General features: G+C 43.4%; 1 protein-coding gene across 1 annotated transcript in view; it reads right to left on the bottom strand.

Annotated features, from left to right (window-relative positions):
* CTNND2 (catenin delta 2) overlaps positions 1-22,426 on the bottom strand; it is a 1,090,646-nt gene that overhangs the window by 170,937 nt on the left and 897,283 nt on the right. The window contains 1 exon segment of the mRNA XM_070357848.1: positions 22,001-22,184. Coding sequence (XP_070213949.1) covers positions 22,001-22,184 — 184 coding nt within the window.

The following is a 22,426-nucleotide window of genomic DNA, read 5'->3' as shown; positions in this document are numbered from 1 at the left end:
CAGACCACGGGACACAAGATAAGTGGTTAGAACCAACCAGGTCCAAGACGGCAGTCGAGTCGACTTCCTCTAGAAGTACCTCGAGCCTCAGTGTACGCTCACTGTAAAACATCACCTTGCTGATGGACACACCTACGGTGCCATGGCAGTCCAAGGCCAACCATAAAAAGTGAGAAAGCGGGCAGTGGCCCAGTTCCTAGAAATCTCCACTACCTCCTCCCAACAAACAGCTAGAACACCCCTCCCACTTAATAGCCCATGAAATTACCCATTCCTATAAAATGTGACGATCCTGTGCCCTGACGCTGCTCCTGCTTCTAAGATGGACCACACTTTGCCGTGGAATATGTTTCTCTCTCAAAGAATCCACCTCTTACCTACCAGTTTGCCTTTCCCTGAATTCTTTCTGTCATGAGACATCAAGAACCTGAACTTCATTAAGTCCTGGGACCAGGTGTGAGCTCAGTTAAAAGACTGTGGATTCACATCGCAATCTGAGTTACAAGGTTTCAACTCCATTTTTTCTGCAAAAGGGAAATAGGTAGGGGAATCCTTCTATATTATAGAAAATCACCACCTGTTGGATCAGTAGACCCAGGGATCAAATCCAGTATTTCCAATAATCCAATAATCCCCTAAAATTCCCTCAGAGACACAATGGACTGCTTTAGTTTTAATCACAAATACTCACCATAGAGCATTTTTTATAGCACATGCCAAAAATCAAATATACAGTTTATTCCAATGCCAAAGCAATTTAGAACTGCTGCAGGCTTAAAGTAATAGTTTCCTCTTTTTCTCCTACATGGACACACCTCAAGGATAGGGTGCCCATGACATACCCTCCCGTCAGCACTGGCCACTGGTGGTGTGGGAGATGTGGACGGCTTTGGGTTACCAGCAGGTACAAGCCAGCCAGCCACAGCTACACCCCCGCTCTGCCTCTGGTCTGCAGCACAGTGGGTGGGCAGAGACACTTAATGTCTGCATCAGTGTTGATTATCTTTTTGTGCTTAGTTTCAATTCTGATTTCCCTCACCAGGGAGCCCCTGAATTATACTAGGGATGAACAGAATATGAAGAATGAGGATGACAATGAACCTTTGCAAAGTGTATTTGTGGTTACAGTGATCAAGAGGTGAAGGAGGAGGAAATCTTAAAAGCAAGGGGAAAAAAAACCAGATAAAAAGTAACGGAGAAAGAAAAGTAGTGCTAATTGGAACCTGTTTGGGGGGGGGGGCACTGGGGACGGGGAGGTTTCCTTACAGGTTATTTTGCTGTGCACCAAACACTTTAATTCTCTGGATAAATACAATGTGGATCACCCTTGAATCTTACCTTACCTGCACATCTACATTCAATCAGCCAGCACATCAATCAGCTCCAATATCAAAGCATCTTCAGAATCCTGCTCCATGGCCACTGCTGGGCCCACAGCACTGGCATCTCTTGTCTCTTAATCGGTCTCTCTGCTTCTGTCCTCATTCTGAAACCAAGCAGGACCCTGTGGGGCTCCTGTGCACAAAAGCCTTTCTATGTCCCCCAGTTTTCTTGTTTATAGCAAACAGGCTTCCTTCAGCCTTCAAGACCTTCTCTGGGTTCTAAAGGTGGGTTCAAACAGTTTCTGATTAGGGAAGAGAGGGGATGCAAAGGATTGGACATAACTGAGCTACTGAACTGAACTGGGGATGCAAAGACAAAGGCGGAGCAGCCAAGAAACAATAGTGTAGCCTTGGGGCAGGGTGCTGGTTCCCCTCAAGGGATGCACACAAAAATATCTTTGAGCTGTTTTGCAGAAACTAAAACCCTACCAGGTCAAAGAAGCTAACTGTATGCTGCCCACCAGAAGGTTAATGATGCTGACTCCCAATTACTCCACCACCAACTAGAAGGATGTCCACCAGCTGGTCATGCCCTCTGAACCATCATTATAAAGCTCCTCACCTCCCACTCCTGATCAGGACACAGCACACTTTTGTGGGCATTAGCCTGCTGTGGCCCCTCTTGGCTGGCAGAGCAAAAAAGCTCTTCTTTTCTGCTCCACCCAAAACTCTGCCTTTGAGATTCAATTTGGTACTGGTGTACAGAGATGGGATTTGGGTTACAATTCCCCCACATTTCAGGGAAGCTCCAGTGATTCTTCTAAGATGTACATCAGCGCACAAGTCCACCACTCTAAGACCTTCCACTGTACTCAGAGTCAGACTCGAGGTCCTGTTCACAGCATCTGCCTGGGAACTCTTTCTTCTTTGTCACTTGGCCAAGTGCTACTCATCTTTCCTTTTTTCACAGGGAGGCTTCCCTGCCCACTGCTCAGGTGAAACCCCTTTGTTCTATGCTCCTTCATTGAACACTTTCATAATTCTCACCCCACTTATATTACTTGCTTCCTGCCCCCTGGCATATGGTTATGGTCATTCCACACTCTGGTCATGGAGCATCATGCTATCCTGGGGAAGAGCTAGAGGCTGGGCAGCTGGCCTACAAGAAGGGTGGCTGTGGGAAGCATGGCCAGCGATTCGAGCTGACAAAGTGAACACAAACTCTGATTAGGGATAGGAGGAACCAGACAGATGCCCTTGGCCAGCTGTGTCTGCACTCAGATGCACAGGCTGGCAGCAGGCAGTGCTCGGTGGTTCCACGTCTCCGCCCAGGGCAGATTTTGGTCTGTGGCTAAATCCGCATGGCTGATTGTGGTTGATTTCTTTGCTTGTCAAATGGGTGATAACTTTCTAGCACGGGAAGGAGACAGAAGGACTAAGTGACAGCAATGCTAATGTACTGTAGCCACAGAGAGGACATAAAAGCGGAAGCTTGCACCTAAAGCAGAGGTCAGCTGACCACTCCTCCTCCAGCCCTGGTCCATGGAGAGTTCAGTGACAGAGCAGGCCACATTCATTAAAGGAATTTCAGACAAGAGACTCTGCAGTTGGAGGCAGTGGGGATTCTTGAGGAGCCAGGGAGAAGGATGATCACAGGAGGAGGACACCCCAGGAATACCTCCACACCTATCTCCTAGAAGGTCCTGATTTCTATAATATAATGTCTGTGATTACTGGCATTCATTTGTAATGAATGAAAGTATTTTATGCTCTGAAAGTCAGTCTGGGGAGTAGAAAACCTTTGGTGTCAAATTTCAGCTCTGATATTATCAGCCTTGCCTTGGGCAACACATTTACGTTCTCTGACCTTCAGTTTGTCCATCTGTAAAGTGGGCTCATGTTTTGAGACAATTGGACAAGGTAAAGTCTGTAAGAGGATGAGACGGTTGGATGGCATCTCTGACTCAATGGACATGAGTTTGAGTAAACTCTGGGAGCTGGTGATGGACAGGGAAGCGTGGCATGCTGCAGTCCCCAGGGTCGCAGCGAGTCAGACACAACTTGAGAGACTGAGCAACAACAACCCGGCACAGCTCAGCCTTCCTCGCCTCACCCTCGTCCCAGCCCTGCATGGCCACCACCACTGTTGTTCACAGACGGAGAAACTGAGGCTGGGAGAGGCCACCTTGGGTGCCCAAGATCTTGCAACTAGCAGGTTTCCAGTCAGATCTGGATTTGAAGCCAGCAGCCTCTTGGTTTGGAGTTCACGCTTAACAATGATATCCCGTCCCTACATCACACCTATCGCAAAGACAGTGTGTCAAAGCTTCATGCACGACCTGGACGGGCCCAGGCCCAGCACACAGAGCCAGCGGCCTCCCGGCTCCATGGGCTCCTCTGCCCGCTCCATGATCCCTGCAGCTGGCCTCTTCTCTGCCCTCACCCATCCTCCTCCTGGTGGGCACAGCATGGGGAACACGGTGTCTGTAACTGCCTACCCTCCCGGGGGTCCCCGTGGCCTACAAAAGTCAAGAAACCTCTTTGAAATGACCTTCCCTCTCAATGGTTTTCAATCGGCTCCCAAAAGACCCTTCTCGTTGCAGGGGCCTCTTGGGTTCTTCCCCGCCAACCACATCCTGACTAGTCCCCCTCAGCCACTTGCCCACCCTAGTCTGTCCCCTCTACCCCTTCCCCTGAAAGCTCGCCTGCCTCCCAGGGCTGGCCCCTGGCAGTCTTCCTGAAGTCCTTCACGTGGAGTCTGTGATTCCTTCACTCAGGGCCCTCCGGAAATTCTGCATACACGTTTGGCATGGCACTAAGTGCACGCATTATGCACTATAGCTCAGAAGCCTTTCTGTCCTTCTAGCCATGAGTATCATGTCTTATGGGGCTTCCCAGGTGGCGCAGAATCCCTGTAGCTCAGATGGTAAAGAATCTGCCTGCAGTGCAGGAGACCCAGGTTCGATCTCTGGGTCAGAAAGATCATCTGGAGAAGGGAATGGCAGTTCATGCCAGTGTTCTTGCCTGAAGAATCCCATAGACAGAGGAGCCTGGCAGAGTACAGCCCGTGGGGTCACAAAGAGTCGGACATGACTGAGCGACTAACACCACTACACTACTACTGGTGACCAGAAGAATCTGCCTGCAATGTGGGAAGCCCAGGTTGATCTCTGGGTTAGAAAGATCCCCTGGAGAAGGGAATGGCTACTCACTGCAGTATCATGCCTTATTCGTGTACTATGTCTTATTCATGTGTGTTTCTCTGGCACCTGGGCACATACTAGAAATTTAATATGTTTGTGCGGAACAATAGATGTCACCCATGTTATTTACGCTGTTCGTTTAGCACTTGGCCAAGGAGGCGATGAAGATATGGTTATGACTCTTCTAATTATTTACAAGTAAGACGGGCTGGCTGCAGGGTTGAGTGTTAACTGGCTGATTCCTAGGAAGTAATATCATGGCAGAGCATTCTATTTGGATTCAGAAAGTCTAGGTTTAAATCCTGGCTCACAGTGTATACCATGAGCTCTGAGACACATTGTTAAACCTCTATAAGCTGCATTTTCTTCTTATTTAAAATGGGGGTAGGGGGGACATACACAAGAACCTATCATACGTAAAGTTCTCATGAGAATGAGGTGATGTTTAGCGTCCGTATTTATTATCTAACTTCATTGATAAACCAATAAATGAGTGGGATGAAGAATTCAGCATCTTAAAAACCTGGGGCAGTAAGAGCGAAACACAAAGACAAACTGAACTAAACAGGAGAAAAGAAATTCTGCCATTTGGTCAAACTGATGGATGTGGTGGTTTTATTTATCAGAAATATCACACTCACACTGGAGAACAAGCAGGTACATGGCTCTAACTAAGCAACTGATCTCCTGGGGAAACTGGTGATCATGCAAGGAACATTATCTCTGCAACTGGCAAGATTTTATGAGCAGCCAGGGGAGTTAAAAGGTTCCTTGCTTTGGTGAAAATTAGTACGGGACACTTTTTAGGTAGCTGCAAAGCATCAAAAGAAGGACCTTCATGGATTCATTCATTCACTCATTCAGTTAAAAGCTAGGGTCTGTCAGGGGCAGAGGGTGTCCTGGGCCAGTACAATCTATGACGATGAAAGACATGATCCTCATATAGATGAAAGATGTAGGTCGTTGGGGCAACTGACCTGATACACACAAATACACAGGCAAAGACATCGCTTCAAATCGTCAGAAGATCTGATCAAGAGCCCAGGGTGCTTTGAAACGCCATTAGGGAGGGAGGATGTTAAGGAAGGTCTCTCTGCATAGAAGATATTTAAACTGAGGCTTCCCAGGTGGCGCTAGTGACAAAGAACGAGTGGGGCCTGCTAATGCCGGAGACGTAAGAGACGTGGGTTCGATCCCTGGGTTGGGATTCTCTGGAGGAGGGCATGGCAACCGACTCCAGTATTCTTGCCGGAGAATCCCATGGACAGAGGAGTCTGGCAGGCTACAGTCCACAGGACTGCACAGGGTCGGACAAGACTGAAGCAACTTAGCATGCACAGACACTGAGCCTAAAGGTAAAGAAGAGAAAATAAAGTCTTCCAGGTGCTGGGAGTCACACGCAAAGGTCCTGAGGTAGAAAAGATCAGTGTGTAGAACAGAAAAGAGGCTGGTACTGCAAACGTAAGGAGGGCAGAGGGGTCCAGGGTGGAGCTGGAGACTCGGTGGAGCTGGAGACTCAGAGGGTCTGGCCAGCTTTGATCATGAAGCTGCAGTGAGTTCTTATCAGGCCTCAGAGTTTTAAAGTGAAAGCAGTAACACTCACATAGTACATTTCTTCTAAGGACTCAGGCTCTGCTGCTGCTGCTAAGTCACTTCAGTCGTGTCCCACTCTGTGCGACCCCATAGATGGCAGCCCACCAGACTCCCCCGTCCCTGGGATTCTCCAGGCAAGAGTACTGGAGTGGGGTGCCATTGCCTTCTCCCAAGGACTCATGCAGAGTAATATAAAGATAAATGGCCTTAATAATCCAATGGTTGAAGAGAAAACCTCTCTGGAATGAATAGACAAAAGAAGAGGCAAACTATTTTGAGAGAAAGAGAATAGTCTGGCTCAGAAAATACAATGGAATGGACACATGAAATGGGTAGGTTAACAGTTTGACAGTCCTCAAAAAGTTGTCCATGAAAGACTGTTGCTGTTCAGTAGCTAAGTTGTGTTCAACTCTTTGAGACCTCATGGACTGCAGCATCCCAGGCTCCTCTGTCCTTCATTATCTTCTGGAGTTTACTCGGATTCATGCCTATTGAGTTGGTGATGCTATCTAAGCATCTCATCCTCTGTCGCACCCTTCTCTTGCCCTCAATCTTTTCCAGCATCAGGGTCTTTTCCAAAGAGTCAGCTCTTGGCATCAGGTGGCCAAAGTACTGGAGCTTCAGCATCAGACCTTCCAATGAGTAATTAGCACTGATTTCCTTTAGGATTGACTGGTTTGATCTCTTTCCAGTCCAAGGGACTCTCAAGAGTCTTCTCCAACACCACAGTTCAAAAGCATTAATTCTTTGGTCCTCAGCTTTCTTTATGGTCCAACTCTCACATCCATACATGACTACCGGAAAAACCACAGCTTTGACTAGATGGACCTTTGTCAGCAAAGTGATACCTCTGCTTTTTAACACTGTCTAGGTTGTCATAGCTTTATGATCCAGCAATTCTGCTCCTAAACGTATGCCTACTAAAACAATGAAAACAAGGGCTCAGACAAATACAGAGACATGTTAGCAGCAGCATTAGTCACAGTAGCCAAAGGGCAGACACAGCCCCAATGAGCACTGATGGATGAATGGATAAACAGAACACAGTATATCCAAGCAAAGAAACATTCTTTAGTCCACTATAAAAAAGAAGAAAGTACTCTTCCATGCTGCAGCATAGATGAACCTTGAAAACATTATGCTGAGTGAAAGAAGCCAGTCACAAAAGGCTATATATTCCAAGACTTAATTTAAATGAAATATTCAGAATAGGTAAATCCATAACGACAGGACACAGACTGGTGATCACTAGGACCACCAGGAGGGAGAACTGATCCAGTTACTAGGTCCAGACTTTCTCTCTGGGGTCCTGAAAACATTCTGGAACCACACACAGGTGACCGCACTACACTGTGGACAGACTAAATGCCAGTGGATCGTCCCCTTCTAAATGGTTCATTTTATGTTGTTGTTGTGTTCAGTCGCTCAGTCGTGTCCATATGTTTGCGACCCCGTGCACTATAGCCTGCCAGGCTCCTTTATCCATGGGATTCTCCAGGCAAAAATACTGAGTGGGTTGCCATGCCCTCCTCCAGGGGAATCTTCCCAACCCAGGGATCTGACCCAGGTCTCTCGCATTGCAGGCGGATTTTTTATTGCTGAACCACCAGGGAAGCCCAAATTAAAGCCTATGGAGTATAAAAAGTTCCTATACAAAGAAGAAGTTTACAGGACCTGAGAGGTGACAGGTAAGACCTCCTTTCTCCAATGGTATTCCTGTCTCAGTGGCTACTCAGGTGCTTTGGGCTCACAGCTTTGCCCTTCTGAGCTGTGGTAGGTCCCCTGCTAGCCTCCTCAGAAGGATACTCAGACACTTGTCTTCCAGAGGTCTCTATCTAAGCTTGCAGGGGATCCTAGCTGAGTGCTTGAGAGGAAACAGGAGGATAATCTGTCTCAATCACCTGTCTTCAAATAGGAAGGAGCCCTGTACAATCCTAATAAACCCCAGCTTGAGTTTCTTTGTGAGTTTCTATTCCCACTGCTCTGGCTGTGGACACTTGGCTCCTTCTGATTTGGGAAGCACCAGCCTCTTCATCTATTTCAGTTGCTTAAAAGTGACAGGAGTCAAGGACAAATGACATTTAATCAGGTTTGCTAGGCAGGATGACAGTGCTGCCTGCAGAGAAGAAATAAGTGAAGTTCCTTTATGTTCTAGGAAGAAACTTATCAGCAGTTCCTTCATACGTGCTAAGGAAAAACAGCCCTTCAGGTCCTGATGAGATTCGAAGTAAACACCTGAAACCAGCTTCATCTAAAACACGAGAAGGAGGACTCACTCCATACAACAGGTCACAAGCCATGATTCCTGGCAGGCTTCACAAGGGCATGGTGCTTTTGCTTCTCTGAAATAATTATTTTTTGCGTAAGAGTTATTGGCTGCAACCACTTGACCTAAACTTGTGCAAAATAGAGAGCTCTTAGAGCCTTGAGTACCAACTGCAATGACGGTGCTTTTATTTGGCAGGGCCCTCGTTTGTTTATATAAATTAGCCTGCAATCACCAATTACATTGTCGGTCCAAAATAAGGTCAGGCCAAATGCAACCCTGGGAAGAACAGTCGTCTGGACACGAAAGTCCAGACAGGGCTATTATGGAGAATTATGGGGGATGATTAATTAGGTGGCCTCTTCCTGGGGATTGCCATTCTCACATAACATCTTTGTGCTAACACAGCTACTTTCTGGTAATAAGTTATTTTAAGAGAAACGTAATTAGTTGTTGGGATTCATTAGCCCCAGTCCATGTGTCCATGGCACAGCATCTCCTTGCTACTCGAGGGCCTGTTAATAGGGAATGATGATGTATTTGTATCTCTGTGGGGTAATAACAGAGGACACAGGCTTAGTCTGAAGTCCTAGCATGTTTGTCCTTTCACTCAGCAGACTGAAAAACCGAAAGTGAATTTATGACACAGATTTATAGTAGAAAAAGCCCAGTGTCCTGAAGGACTCGTGTTGACAGCTGTCAACCCGTTAGTGTGTTACAACTATTGCTTCTTTGGCCTAAACCTTTTGGAGGCAAGAAAAGGTAGACCAAGCATGCAATCTAGACAAGGGTGCCCTCTTTTTGACTTTCCTCATTTTAGGGGGTACTTCCAGAAGCTTCTGCCAGCTCAGAATAAGAATTTTCTAATAAGAATTGAAAAGAATTATTTTTACTTTCAGTAGCTTCCCAGTTCTCAGGGTCTGGAATGAGCGACTTTCTACAGCATGACAATGATCCCATCCATCACAGAGAGACGACCTGGAGGTCCACGATGCAGGCCACAAGTGGTAACTCTCTGTGTTCTCCCCACCTGCATCTCTGCTTCCTGTGATCCCCATGTGGCCATCGCTCTCTGAGTTCTGGGGCCCGTTTCTCATTCCTGCCTATCACAGCCCCAAGGGTGATGGAGAGGAACCCAGGGATCCAGCCATCCCAGCTGTCCATCAAACGCCCTGTAGCTCACAGTCATGGACGTCTGCAGGAGGAAATCACTAACCCAGGAAAGGGGGCCCGTGAGACGTTTCTCCTCCATTTCAAATGTTCTTGGTCACCTAAGGAAGAAATGAAATTTATTTGAAACATTCTTTGTTAATTAAGGACCACATGGACTCAAGGAAGAGGATGAGGGGACCAGAAGACTTAGGCTGGGGAGGGCAGAATTGTATATCCAGCTCTTCACTCTGAATCCATAAGACGGTGGCTAGCAAGGTGTGCTCTGAACTGGTGTCTTTGGAAAATGTTATTCATGGCTCTCCTTGCTTATGTTTCTCTTTATCCAAGGGCAAGCATAACTGCATGCTGGAGATCTTCCCCAATGTTGCTGAACATGGGCTAGCCTCCACCTGTTCTGTGAACTGTACTCATCCTCTGGGCTGTTTTGTCCCAACTCTGGTAAACACTGGCTCTATTTCAAAATAAACGTCATTTTGAAAAGGGAAAGGAGAAATGATATGAAAATACATGTATTAAAATATTGGAGAGGCTTAGTATGTAAGCAAGAAGTAAAACTGCCAAGCTCCTTCTTCTTCAGTTTATGATTAATAGACTTCTTTGCTTTTCCTCCAGGGAAGCTATTTCTGATGCAATGTAATATAATTTGGGAGGCAGAAGAAGGAAAAATTATATGTCTAATATCAAGAAGTTATGAAAGATTCTAAGAAGGAACAAGTTTTTTTCTTATACTTTATAACCCAATGGTTTATGTGAATAAATATGAAGCACTATTGTCTACCAATTAAATGAAACTAAACTTCTTCATTTAATCTTTTCTCAAAGGAAGTAATCTGTTCAAACTAATGGAGATTTGACTCTTCAGACTCTAACAGGGAGTATGACTACTCACACTGAAAAGATAAAATTCAAGGTTCACCTGTCCTTCTAAAAGAAGTCCATATGTGCAACCAAATTATAGAGTAAGTAATTAAAGACAAGTCTTAGCTAGATCCTGCATAGTTTTTAAAATTAAGTGGATCAGAATTTTCAGAAATAAGTAATGAAAACTTTAAGAAGGAAAAGCATGATGGGGTATTTTATATAATCATTTACACTTAAGGTGAATTCAAACTCTCACTTTCTCTAGCTTAGGGAAATAAAAATAATGTTTTGGGAGAAATGATCTCTACTATTTCATGGAACATAAATGCCAGGGAGAACCCAGTGAAATTATAGTTAGGTTTCTGGGGGCACAGAAAGGTCTTCAGAAAGAAATGAAAACTGAAGTTTTTTCTCATTCTTTTCCTAATAGAAAAGATAAGAGAAATGCAAAATCCTCAAGAGAGAGATAGCTTCAGGGCCACAAGATGTAACAATAAACCAACTAAAGGCAAAAAGCTTGTTCAGCCATGAAAATATTGAGAAAAAAGAAATGGCTTTCCAAGGCATGATTTAGGAAAAGCACACTGCAATTCATCCCGTTTTGTGGTAGCCTAATGGAACTCAAAGGCATCAGGCTGTTTTAATGACACTGTCCATTGCTTTCAATGGCCAACTCCATAGACTGTGTCTAGCCCCTGCTCTCATGCCTCATGCCTATCAGAGGGCTTGTTGTTTAGTTGCTAAGTTGTGTCTGACTCACCCAATGGACTGTAGCCCACCAGGCTCCTCTGTCCATGGGATTTCCCAAACAAGAATACTGGAGTGGGTTGCCATTTCCTTGTCCAGGGGACCTTCCCAACCCAGGGATCGAACCTGCATCTCCTGCACTGGCTGGTGTATTGTTTACCACTGAGCCACCAGGGAAGCCTACCAGAGGGCTTATCACATTGTAAAAAGAATAGATGTTGAGAGAATAAAACTTGCAGTCAATATAACTAACTCCTCTTGTCTGGATTCTATACCACCAAGTGACCTTCTGATCCAAGTGTGGCTTTTGAGTGGCTAGACTAGAATGAACAAAAGCACTGGTAAAGGATTAGGCTTATGGAACATCCACGGACATGCAGCCACACAGATTTCATGATCAAGGACATCTAGGCCAAATCACTCCTTTACAGCCATGGAATTTGACGCCAAGATAATGTAGCCTGGTTTCCCTCAGGACAATGGACATGATGCATCAAAGCTAAAGCTCAAATCAGGTCTCCTAATTCCAACTCGAAGGTCATTTCATGTACATTCAATGATTAGGATTTAAGATGAATAGATTTTATAAGATTCTTCTTTGTTAAGTTACTGATTTCATCAAAGTATAAGAATGAAACATAGTTCAGTAGGTAAACCCCAATTCAAGAACAAATTCACTAACTGGCTTTTAGGATTCTTACATTGTTATATAATTTCTTGAAGTTACATTAATGACAATGGAAAAAGGAAAAGTGTCCTCCTGTAGCATATTTTTATGATAACTTCCACTTGAAAATAGAGACAAAGGCTAACATTAGTTTATTTTTTTCCCTGGCAAAGAAATTAGCTTGATTTTGGGTTTATTATACAACAAATTACAATATGCTTTACACTGGTCAACATGACCTTGCTAGAAGAATGTTTTATTAAAACTTATTTCCCAAAGTGAGAACAAACAATGAAAGCCAACTATTAGAGTTTTATTATCCGCTGAATTATGTCCCTCCCAAGCTCAGATGTTAGATCTTAACTCCCAGCTCCTCAGAATGTTACTGCATTTAGAAATGGTCTTTGAAGCAGTAATTAAGATAATATGAGATTTTTGGCCTGGGCCCTAATCCAATATGACTGGTGTCCTTACAGGAAGAGGAGATCAGGATGTAGCCCCACAGAGGGAACAGCAAATATGGACACGGCTAGAAGGTGACCACCTACAAGTTGAGGACCGAGGCCTCTGAGAACCAGCCCTAACCCTCAGAACTGGGAGACAATAAATTCCTGTTCTTTAAACCACCCTGTCTGTGGTGCTCTGTTATGCCAGCCTGAGCAAGGTAGTAAGGAGATAAGCCACCACCTCCTTCTGATCGGCGGGAGGCAGTGAGCTTGAAGTGTCGGGGTGAACCATGTGACGCTGGAGCCTCCATCACCAATGGAGCTGCAGAGATGGGCTCCTAAGACCCCCTAGACCCTCTGCCCCTGTGGATTCTGTTCCCATCGTTCAAAGAGGACCTTCATTGCTGAATCAGGACTCAAGAAAACCACTCATTCTGCAGCTGAAATAGACACACCGATCAGGAGTGGAGGACTGCTCAGGTGCTGGAGGAGCAGGTGCGGTTGGACGGAGGGCGGGTGGGGTGCGTGGTGCCACGTCTGCTCTCAGCGTCCACGTGGACTCCGCCCTTTCCTTTTCAGTACCTGAGCGAGAGTACTCCATTCAGCGGCAGCTCAAGACTGGGATAAATTCAGGGCGCACGCTACAAGATTTAAACATACTTCTAAAAGCAGATTCTTTTTATTAGATGCCTGATACTGGCAAGCGGCTGAACGTAAGGTAAAATTAATAACTCCTCTTCTTTCCTGCATCTAATTCAAGAGTAAACCAGATAAAATAAATTTCCTAGGCGTTTTCTAGCCAGAGTGTGATTATCACTGGTATTACTTTGTGATGGGGTTTTCTCAAGGTCACTCCAGAATTAGCGGCACCACGGGACCAAGCGTTCATCCATTATATGGGTTAAAATGACTAATTGAGGGTCTGAGTTTAATTATACTCATAAGCAAAGGCACAGTGCAGCTCCTTTGACGGCCTTAATAACATTCCCCTGTATACAAAGATAGATGGGAAAAATTAGGGTTGTATATTGTTGTCCTTCAGGACAAGATGCTGAAGTGGGAATAGAATAATAAAAGTAAAGACATGGCTCGGCGGTACTAGGAAATGAGCTGTGGATGTTAGCAACGCCAGCCTTATGCAAATACTTCAGCTGGAGATAAAGCCCTACGTGCTTACGACTAAATGTAACAGCCAGACGGTAAGGCCCATCTGAATTGTCGTTTTGAGCAGGCAGACTTTTAAAAAGTAAAAAAAGGATACTCAGGAAGGCTTTACCTGCAGTTCATGATGAAATGAAGATCAAGGACATGAAGGGATCATTAGGATGTTGATTTATGATATTTTAAATGGAAAAACGCAGTCATGCTTTGCACTAAATCCTGAAAGCATTCATTCTGTACTCAGCCTTGGGAATGGAGCGCCTTAAATGAGACTTAAGTCATGTCACGTGCTCTGCGTGAGACTTGAGAATGACTGTGGACTGTCACGTGTACATGCTCTTTGCAACCCCATGGACTGTAGCCCACCAGGCTCCTCCATCCATGGGGTTTTCCAGGCAAGAATACTGGAGTGGGTTGTCATTTCCTTCTCCAGATCTTCCTGACCCAGGGATCGAACCCCGGTCTGCCGCATTGTAGGCAGATGCTTTACCGTCTGAGCCACCAAGGAAGTCCACCAAAAAAACTAAAAAAAAAAAAAAAAAAATTGTCACAAACTGGAGGTCCAAAAACTACAGAACGTTATTCTTCCATAGTTCTGGAGGTTAGGAGTCCAAGATCAAGGTGTCAGCAGGGCTGTGATCTCTCTGAAGGCTCTGGGGAAGAACCCTTTGCCTCCTTCTAGCTGCGGGTGGTTGCTGGCAGGCCCTGTCACTCCTGGGCTTACAGCTACATCCCTCCGTTCTCTGCCTCTGTCTTCACATGGCTGTCCTCCCCCAGTGCGCGTCTGTGTGTGTAAGTCCTCTTCTCGTAAAGATACCACTCACTAGACATAGGGCTTACCCTAATTCAGTGTGGCCTCACTTTTTTAAAATATTGAACTGTAGTTGATTAACACTGTTGTGCTTATTTCCACTGATCAGCTGAGTGAGTCAGTGACATGTATATATTCTTTTTCATTGTGGTTTATCACAGGATACGGAATACAGCTCCCCGTGCTCTACAGTATGACCCTGTTGTTTATTCATCCTATATATAAGCATTTGCATCTGCTAATCGGAAACTCCCAGTCTGCCCCTCCCCCACCCCTTGTCCCTTGGCGACCACAAGTCTGATCTCTGTCTGTGAGCTTGTTTCTCTTTCGTACAGAAGTTCATTTGTGTCGTATTTTAGATCCCACACATGAGTGATATTCAGATGGCACAGAATCCACCTGCAGTGCAGGAGACCTGGATTCAATCCCCGGCTTGTGAAGATCCCCAGAGGAGGGCATGGCAACCCACTCCAGTATTCTTGCCTGGAGAATCCCATGGACAGAGGAGCCTGGCGGGTTACAGTCCATGGAGTCACAAAGAGTTGGTCACAACTGAGTGGCTAAGCACAGCACACATGGCATTTGCAGTGTGACCTTATCATTTAACTAATTATATCTGCAAAGACCCTATTTCCAAATGGGGTCACATTCTGAGGCTTCAGGTTGACACAGATTTGGGGGGACACTTATCCAACCTATCCTAAAGGACACTTATCCAACCATTCCATGGTAAAGGAAATCAGTCCTGAATGTTCATGGGAAGGACTGATGTTGAAGCTGAAACTCCAATACTTTGGCCACCTGATGCGAAGAGTTGACTCATTTGAAAAGACCCTGATGTTGGGAAAGATTGAAGGTGGGAGAAGAAGGGGACGACAGAGGATGAGATGGTTGGATGGCATCACTGACTCAATGGACATGAGTTTGAGTAAACTCCAGGAGTTGGGGATGGACAGTGAGGCCTGGTGTGCTGCAGTCCTTGGGGTCGAAGAGTCAGACATGCCTGAGTGACTGAACTGAACTTACAGCAACCTACAGCAGTGACCCCAGGCAAAATAAGCTTGCCCACAGGCGCAGCCGGATTGACCTTCAATAGTGAGCCTTCAGTGTGTAGTTGGTCAACACACATTCTGGCTGAAGGTGATGATTCTTCTTGCCAAATGTTATAGGAGGGTATTTCATCACATGGTGTGCAGTGAAACAATCACAGGTACATAACTGAGTCAATTTCAAGGTCTATATCACCTAAGGCCACAGGAAAATGGTTTCCCTGGAGGAATCCTTAAGCCTAAAGAGGAAAAAAAACCCAACACAATAACTTCATGAATAATTAAGTCCTAGGCTGTTCTAACATCTTTCCACATTTATTTTAAGCCATATTTGTAAATTTTTAATTAAAAATTAAAACTTTAATTGAGCAGAATAGGAACAAAAGACAAAACTTAAAAAGGAGGAGAAACAAGGAGGAAGTCAAGTGTTGCTGTGTGTGACTGGTTGGTGGGAGGATGCAGGCTATGAATTGTAGCCCTCCAGGCTCCTCTGAGCAGAGATGACACCGACCCCCGCCCATCATTCCCAGCTCTGACACCCGAGGGCCCCACCTGCCACTCCCTCCTGGAACCCCATAATCTATCATTCCTAACAACTCTCTCCTTCAACAAAATTTAAGAGAACTTTTTTTTTCCCCATTTCTATCCTCTTTTCTCAGTGATGGATAGATATTTCAGGAACAACTAGGTCAGCTTTTAAAAAATTTCATTTCTTACTCCCAAAATGAATTTTAAGTGGAAAAGGTCTAAGGGCATTAGCTTTTCATTTTATATTTTATATGTGCTTAAATTTTGGCTATGTCAACGTGATATGCCATCTTCCCATGAAGTTTCACCATGCGTTTTTAGAAAAGGCAAAGCCAAGGGGGTCTTCTCTGTAGAATGTTTCCAGTGAGTGCGTTCGAAGCTTGAGACTGGTGGGGCGGACACCGCCACTGATTTTGGTACAACCGAGGAAAGGCTGGAGAAACTGGACAGAGTCTTTTAAGACATTTCAATTTGTATAAAGACTGGACAATGTGAGTGTTCTAGATCCTAGTTTACAGAGGTCTTTTTAACTTAAATTTCACTCTGATAAGCTTTTGAATACTTAAAAGTGGTGCAATTTGCATCTATAATCTTTTTTTTTTTTTAAATAAAAAGATGTACTCTTTCAGAATAGCAATTGCTTACATTTTTCACCTGGACTTCCTGTCCTGAAATGACATAAATAAATTTGAATCCTGCTATGAACAAAAGTTGAGAATAACGATATCTGATAATGATCTGATAAATTTACTTTACCTATCACACACTCCTACTGGAGTTATAAGCTACACTGAGCTAGGAAACACTATCCCAGGAAAAGAGTTTAATTTTTTTTTACATTTCGTTTTCTTCATATATTCTTGAAACTGTAGCTGTAGAAACAAGCAAAAATATGAACTCACTTTAAGTCATCAGTAAATAGATGGAAGACTTTAAGAACTGGAAAAATAATGTCCACTCTGTTATCTAGGACATGTCTTAAAATGAGTCTTAAAAACAAAAGGTACTCCTGGTACTAATTGTTTAAAATGTAAGACAGAGGTGGAGATAGGGGACTTAACTGGGGGTAGGTGACTAACTCTGTGTGGGTCTCCTGTCATCCATACTCTGGGTCTTAGCAGAGGAGAAAAGAAAGTAAGAAATAAGGGGGAAGGAGGAGACAACTGACAATTAAAGGCAAAAGGGATACTGGCCAAGTAGATGCCACTCAGCAAATGTCAAGAAGCAAATTAAAAGAACCAGCACCTGGGAGAGTGCTGTCCATTCTTTGGTTGGGTGGTTGTCTGTGTTGCTCCAGCATAGATCTATAGTCTCATCTCACATAACACTGCATTTCCCATCTGTGTGGTGTAGTGGGTGGGCATGGTCTGGATCAGGAGTCAGGATGTGGATGAAAATACTGGCTTCCTGACTTACGACACATGACCTATTGAACTTATAATATTTATGAGAATGAATGATGTATGTGAAGTAGAAGCTCCTGGACCTTGGAAGTCAGGAATTTTGTGAATAAAACTGCTCCTCTTAATTTTACATAAAAACCGGCACACTCTGTAGAACAAATGCAATTTATTGTCCTTTGTTACAAGATAAACAGGGTCCTAAGTCATATACTTATGTTTTAGCCTGATTTCATGGAATATGACAGTGGTGGTTATGACACATTGGAAAAGACTTGTAACATGCGACTTAGGCACTTTTATACAATTTAGGTAAATTTCAAGGGTAAAAAGATATGCAGATATTGGAAGGAAATGTGTAAAAAATGCTAATGATGGTTATCTCTAGGGGATGAGGTTTATGGGTGATTGTTACTTATTACTTTATGCTTGCAAGTATTTCCAGTAGTCAGCAATAAACGTGTACTACTTGTAAAGTTAGAAAAGAAACAATAAATGTCTTTAAAAGTGAAAAAAAGATTACAGCTATAAATTAATGGACCAGATCAAGGTATGCAAATGTTACATAAACTCACTACATCATCTTCTTGGGCAAATTCACTGTATCATTTTTTTACATAAAATATATATTCAGTACATAAAAATGACTAAAATAACAATTGCTGTAATTTTATTTTCTGCTTTAAGAAGCAGCAAAGCACCAAATTCTTTCTAAATATTGTGATAGAAAAAAAAAATGTTTCTTGCAAAGGAATAAGCCCAGATGTGATTTATAAATTGAGATGATCTGCTTATTAATTTACATTTTAAGGACTATATTCAAATCATTTTTGCAGTTCCAGGAGGACTTTTGCTGAGTGCACTGCATTATCTTTAATTTAGCTCAGTTACATGTGTTTCATGTCCTCTTGTTTTGGGGGGATTTGATTTATTAAGCCTCAGTTACATACAAATAATGATTTGTGCCATAAAACTTCTCTAACATTTAATAAGATATTGAAGCTATAATTTAAATAATAACATAAAATGATGAAAATATTTCCAAAACAAAAAGCAGACCTAAAACAGCTATGGCGATAGCTCTCATAGCTACAAACCAGTGATAGTTAAATTTAACTGAATGGAATGAAACATTGATATTTACTTTTGTCTACAGGAGGTACCTTAAAAATGAAGTCTGCAGGGCAGCCCATAAATTCACAGCTCCACCTTTCATGTCACTGCTCCCCTCCCTACCTGCTTTTACTCTGTCCTGTAAAATTGCTCCCAGACACAGCTGATCATTATGTTCTCTTGGTAAAAGCTTTGCCATAGCTTTCTGTCCCTTAGAAATTCAAGTCTACCCTTCTGAGCTCTGCTTTGACAGCCCTTTATCACCTAGAATGAAATAACTAAGCAAGCTGCATTTCTTAAAGTCTGCTAGGCTTGCAGATTGCCCACAGATCCTGGAGTTATGTCCCCCATGTCAGCGTCAGGTGTGTGTGCTGATCTTTCTGGCCTCAAGGAGATCCCAAAGTATTGACTGGTGAAGCCCTTTCTCTGCCTGACCCCAGTCTCATCTGGTTCTTGAAAGCTTTTGTGACCACATTGGCTGAATAAGCCACTCCTTCCCCAGTTTTTCCTTCTGTGCTATCCTGTGCACCAAGTCGCTTCAGTTATGTCCAACTCTTTGCGACCCCATGGACTGTAGCCCACCAGGCTCCTCTGTCCATGGGACTGTCTAGGCAAGAATACTGGAGCGGGTTTCCATTTCCTCCTCTAGGGGATCATCCTGACCCAGGGATCAAATCCACATATGTCTCCTGCACTGGCAGGGGGTTCTTTACCACTAGTGCCAGCTGGGAAGCCCTATATCTATACTATCCTAATCATAATACTAGGACTCACTGTATTGGTGTCCTTGTCTTCCAAGGGATTAGAAGGTTAAGAGGTTGCTATGTTTATTTTTGGTTCCCTGGTCCCTTCCTGGCACACAGCAGGCACTTAGAAGATGCCCATGGATGAAACTTCTGAAAGGCAGGAACAGCATACAAAGCCACATCTTTCATGTAAATAAAGATCTTGGTTTTGTTGAAAGAATTAAGAATGTCAATATAACCTCACATACTAAAATCTAGAAGCTTCCATCATGATATAAATATTTAAAACACTTTTTATGTATTTTTCCAACACTGGTTCTAAGCAAATGGTAATAGAATTTTCCTGAAACCTTTCATCTGCTGAGTCTTTATTTGACATATTCATTTTAGCCCTTTCCCAGAGCTGTTTTCTTCCCCTGTTAGTCCAACCTGCTCATTAATGTAGAATGATTCATAAACATATTTAAATAAGAGATTAAAAACTCATACTTCTTTAAGAAGGGAAATGTAATGGGGCAGGACTCTATGGGGTCCTTCCCAGAACAGACCCTCATCCATAAAGAATAAATTTAATCAGAGAAGTAAGAAGATGCAGAAAGAAAGGAAAACAGTCATGCAAGACAAAATAATACTTTAGCCATTAAACAAAGTCAAGGACCTTTAGTTCCTACTCAAGGACTATAGATAATATTCTGAGCCATGTCCTCTGAGCTGTTTTGCAGATATTGAAACTACCACCAGTGGGAGAAGTTAACTGTATGCTGCCCACAAGCACGTAGACCCCAGACCGGTTGTAACCAGAAGGTTGATGATGCTGACTCCAGATTACCTCACCACCAACCAATCAGAGAATGTCCATGAGCTGACCACGCCCTGCTCCTTCAGCACTCTAAGACCCCTCACTACCCCTCTTCAGGGTGGGGCACAGTCTTCAGGGCATTAACCCCTTGTGGCCACCTCTGCCTGGCAAAGCAATAAAGCTATTTCTTTCTACTCCACCCAAAACTCTGTCTCTGCCTTTCTATTTGGCACCAGTGAACAGAGGCTGAGTTTTGGCAACAGAAGGAGCTTAATGAATTAAGAGGGAAGTGAAAGAGTCACCATATTTTGATAGACCTTACTTTGCCACTTGCATGATAAACACTGAAAAGTGGGGCAAACCTTAAACCTGGTTTCATGTGGGCTAAGAACAGCCACTTAGGCTACAGGAAACTCTTTCTGAATCAGATGTCCTCCTTTTTGCTTCCTATGAGGTGGTCAGTCCTGGCTTGAAGCAGAAGCAGCACTGGTCAAGCCTCTGTGTTTGTGAACTTGGTCAGATGACCTACAAAGGGGAGCCATGCACCTTCACTAGTCTGGTTTCTTCATCTGACTTTTATCAAATGAAGCTGAAAGTTCATATATCAGTAGCCTTCATCCTTAAATCAAACGTCATGAATATATAATTGTATTACTATATAATTTATAGAGAATATTAATTGATGGAGCTAAACTGATCTTTATTAAGTATATGTCTGCAATTGGTTCTGAAGCACTTCGTTCCATGATCCTCACTGGGAACAATGACACTCTTTACAAGTCAAGGATGTTAAGAAAGGAAAACTGCTTGTAATAGTTGCATATAACCAAAATAGAAAAATGAGGTAGAAAGGGTCAGAAATGCCCACACTTTTAGCTTTGGATGAGCTATATTTCTTCTAGTAGGGCAGGAGGTTTCTTAAGGATCATAGAATTTAAGAGGTTATAAAATGGATGTCTCAAAAGTGGGGTTTAGAGAACTGTAAATTTGGCTTATGGTGGAGCCCACCCAGAGGAATCATGTCAAAAGATCATTATTTCATGACTTGAGGAAAAGCAAAATTGTTGGAGGGTTTCCTATTCCTGTCCGTGAATGCAAGCTGATATTTATGGAGGCCAGCTCTCTTTAGCTCCCTTTGTGCATGCACATTCACACAAACACACACACTTCTCAAGACTGGAGGCTAAGAGTATTGTTATAAATATTCATGAGAACTTTATTATTAATGTCACTGAAGTGATTCTGTTTCTTCTCAGTTGAGACTGGTACTCACACCTAGAATCTGATCAACTGTGAGAGAAGTGGCAGCTTTGAGGCAGCCCAGCTAAAGCAACTCTGCACATTTTACTTTTGAAATACAGACTACTTGACTAGGTATCTTAAACCACATATATCCCACCATTAAGTTAAACTGGCAGAGATTCCTCACTTTCGTACAATGGACAATATCCTTGGGAACACCGTTTCTAGAGATTAGAATAAGCATACCTTAATTATTACATTCTTTTTTCTAAGAGCAAAAACTAAATGGAACATGTAAAACATCACAAGAGATTTCTGGGTGATGAGTTTTGAAAAAACACATTGGAAGATAATTACAACACATTTGCTACTTTTATTATTTAAAAAAGACATTTCACACCACAGGCCTTATTAAAGAGTTATTTTTAAGAATTACAAGCTCTGGCAGTCACACTGAAAATGTTTTAAAAATAAAAATAGATACCAGAGGCAGTTACTGTGATCCCTGTGTGTTTGTCATAGACTCCTCCAACCAGTTGTCTGCCTGGTTATTCTACATGCCTGATATGTCACAACACTTGTTTTCAATCAAAGAAAACTGTATTTGGTTGCACTGACAACACTTATTTATGTATTTTTTGCCTAAGATCTAAGAGAACATGTTAAAAAAGTCAAATTCTAGGGTAGGTACAGGGCAGAGGAAGATGAATATATCTCTTCACTACTGCATTAGAAATGACTTTCGCTAGCTTCTTGCACTCTATTGCCATAAGAATATTCCAGAACATTCTGCTCCTCAGCAAAACAGCAATAAAGTTACAGAAACAAAAAGCACCTGAAGACAGGAGGAAGTGACGATGACACGGGACTCACCTTAGGCATCCAGTGGCATTTCGCAGCACTTGTGAGGAATGCAGCTGTATCTTCCGATCGTCCTGAAGAGGTGAGTTTTCCCAGCCTGAGTGTGGGATAATCACCGCGTTGGTCAACACTGCCAGGGTGTCCTGGATGATTGGCATTTTGAGTGCATCACAAGACGAGAGATTCCAAAGAACTCCTGCAAGATACACACAGAGTTTTGGATGGTCACCGTTTTCCTTAATCAAGTTAACAGCATAAGCAGGAGAGACTAAGATAGTGTAAGCACGTGTTCTAGAGCATGCCCTTCACTTTAAAGCATTTGTGTGAACCCACTGCAAAAGTGCTATGAGAATCTAACATGTAGGCAGAGGAACTGTAACATGATTATATTCATTCCATCATGGAGAGTAATTTAGGGTGAGAACACCAACGGAATTG

The sequence above is a fragment of the Bos mutus genome, chromosome 20 (genome assembly GCF_027580195.1).
Source record: "Bos mutus isolate GX-2022 chromosome 20, NWIPB_WYAK_1.1, whole genome shotgun sequence".
NCBI classification, from domain to species: domain Eukaryota; kingdom Metazoa; phylum Chordata; class Mammalia; order Artiodactyla; family Bovidae; genus Bos; species Bos mutus.
This window is presented reverse-complemented; position numbering and strand designations above follow the sequence as displayed.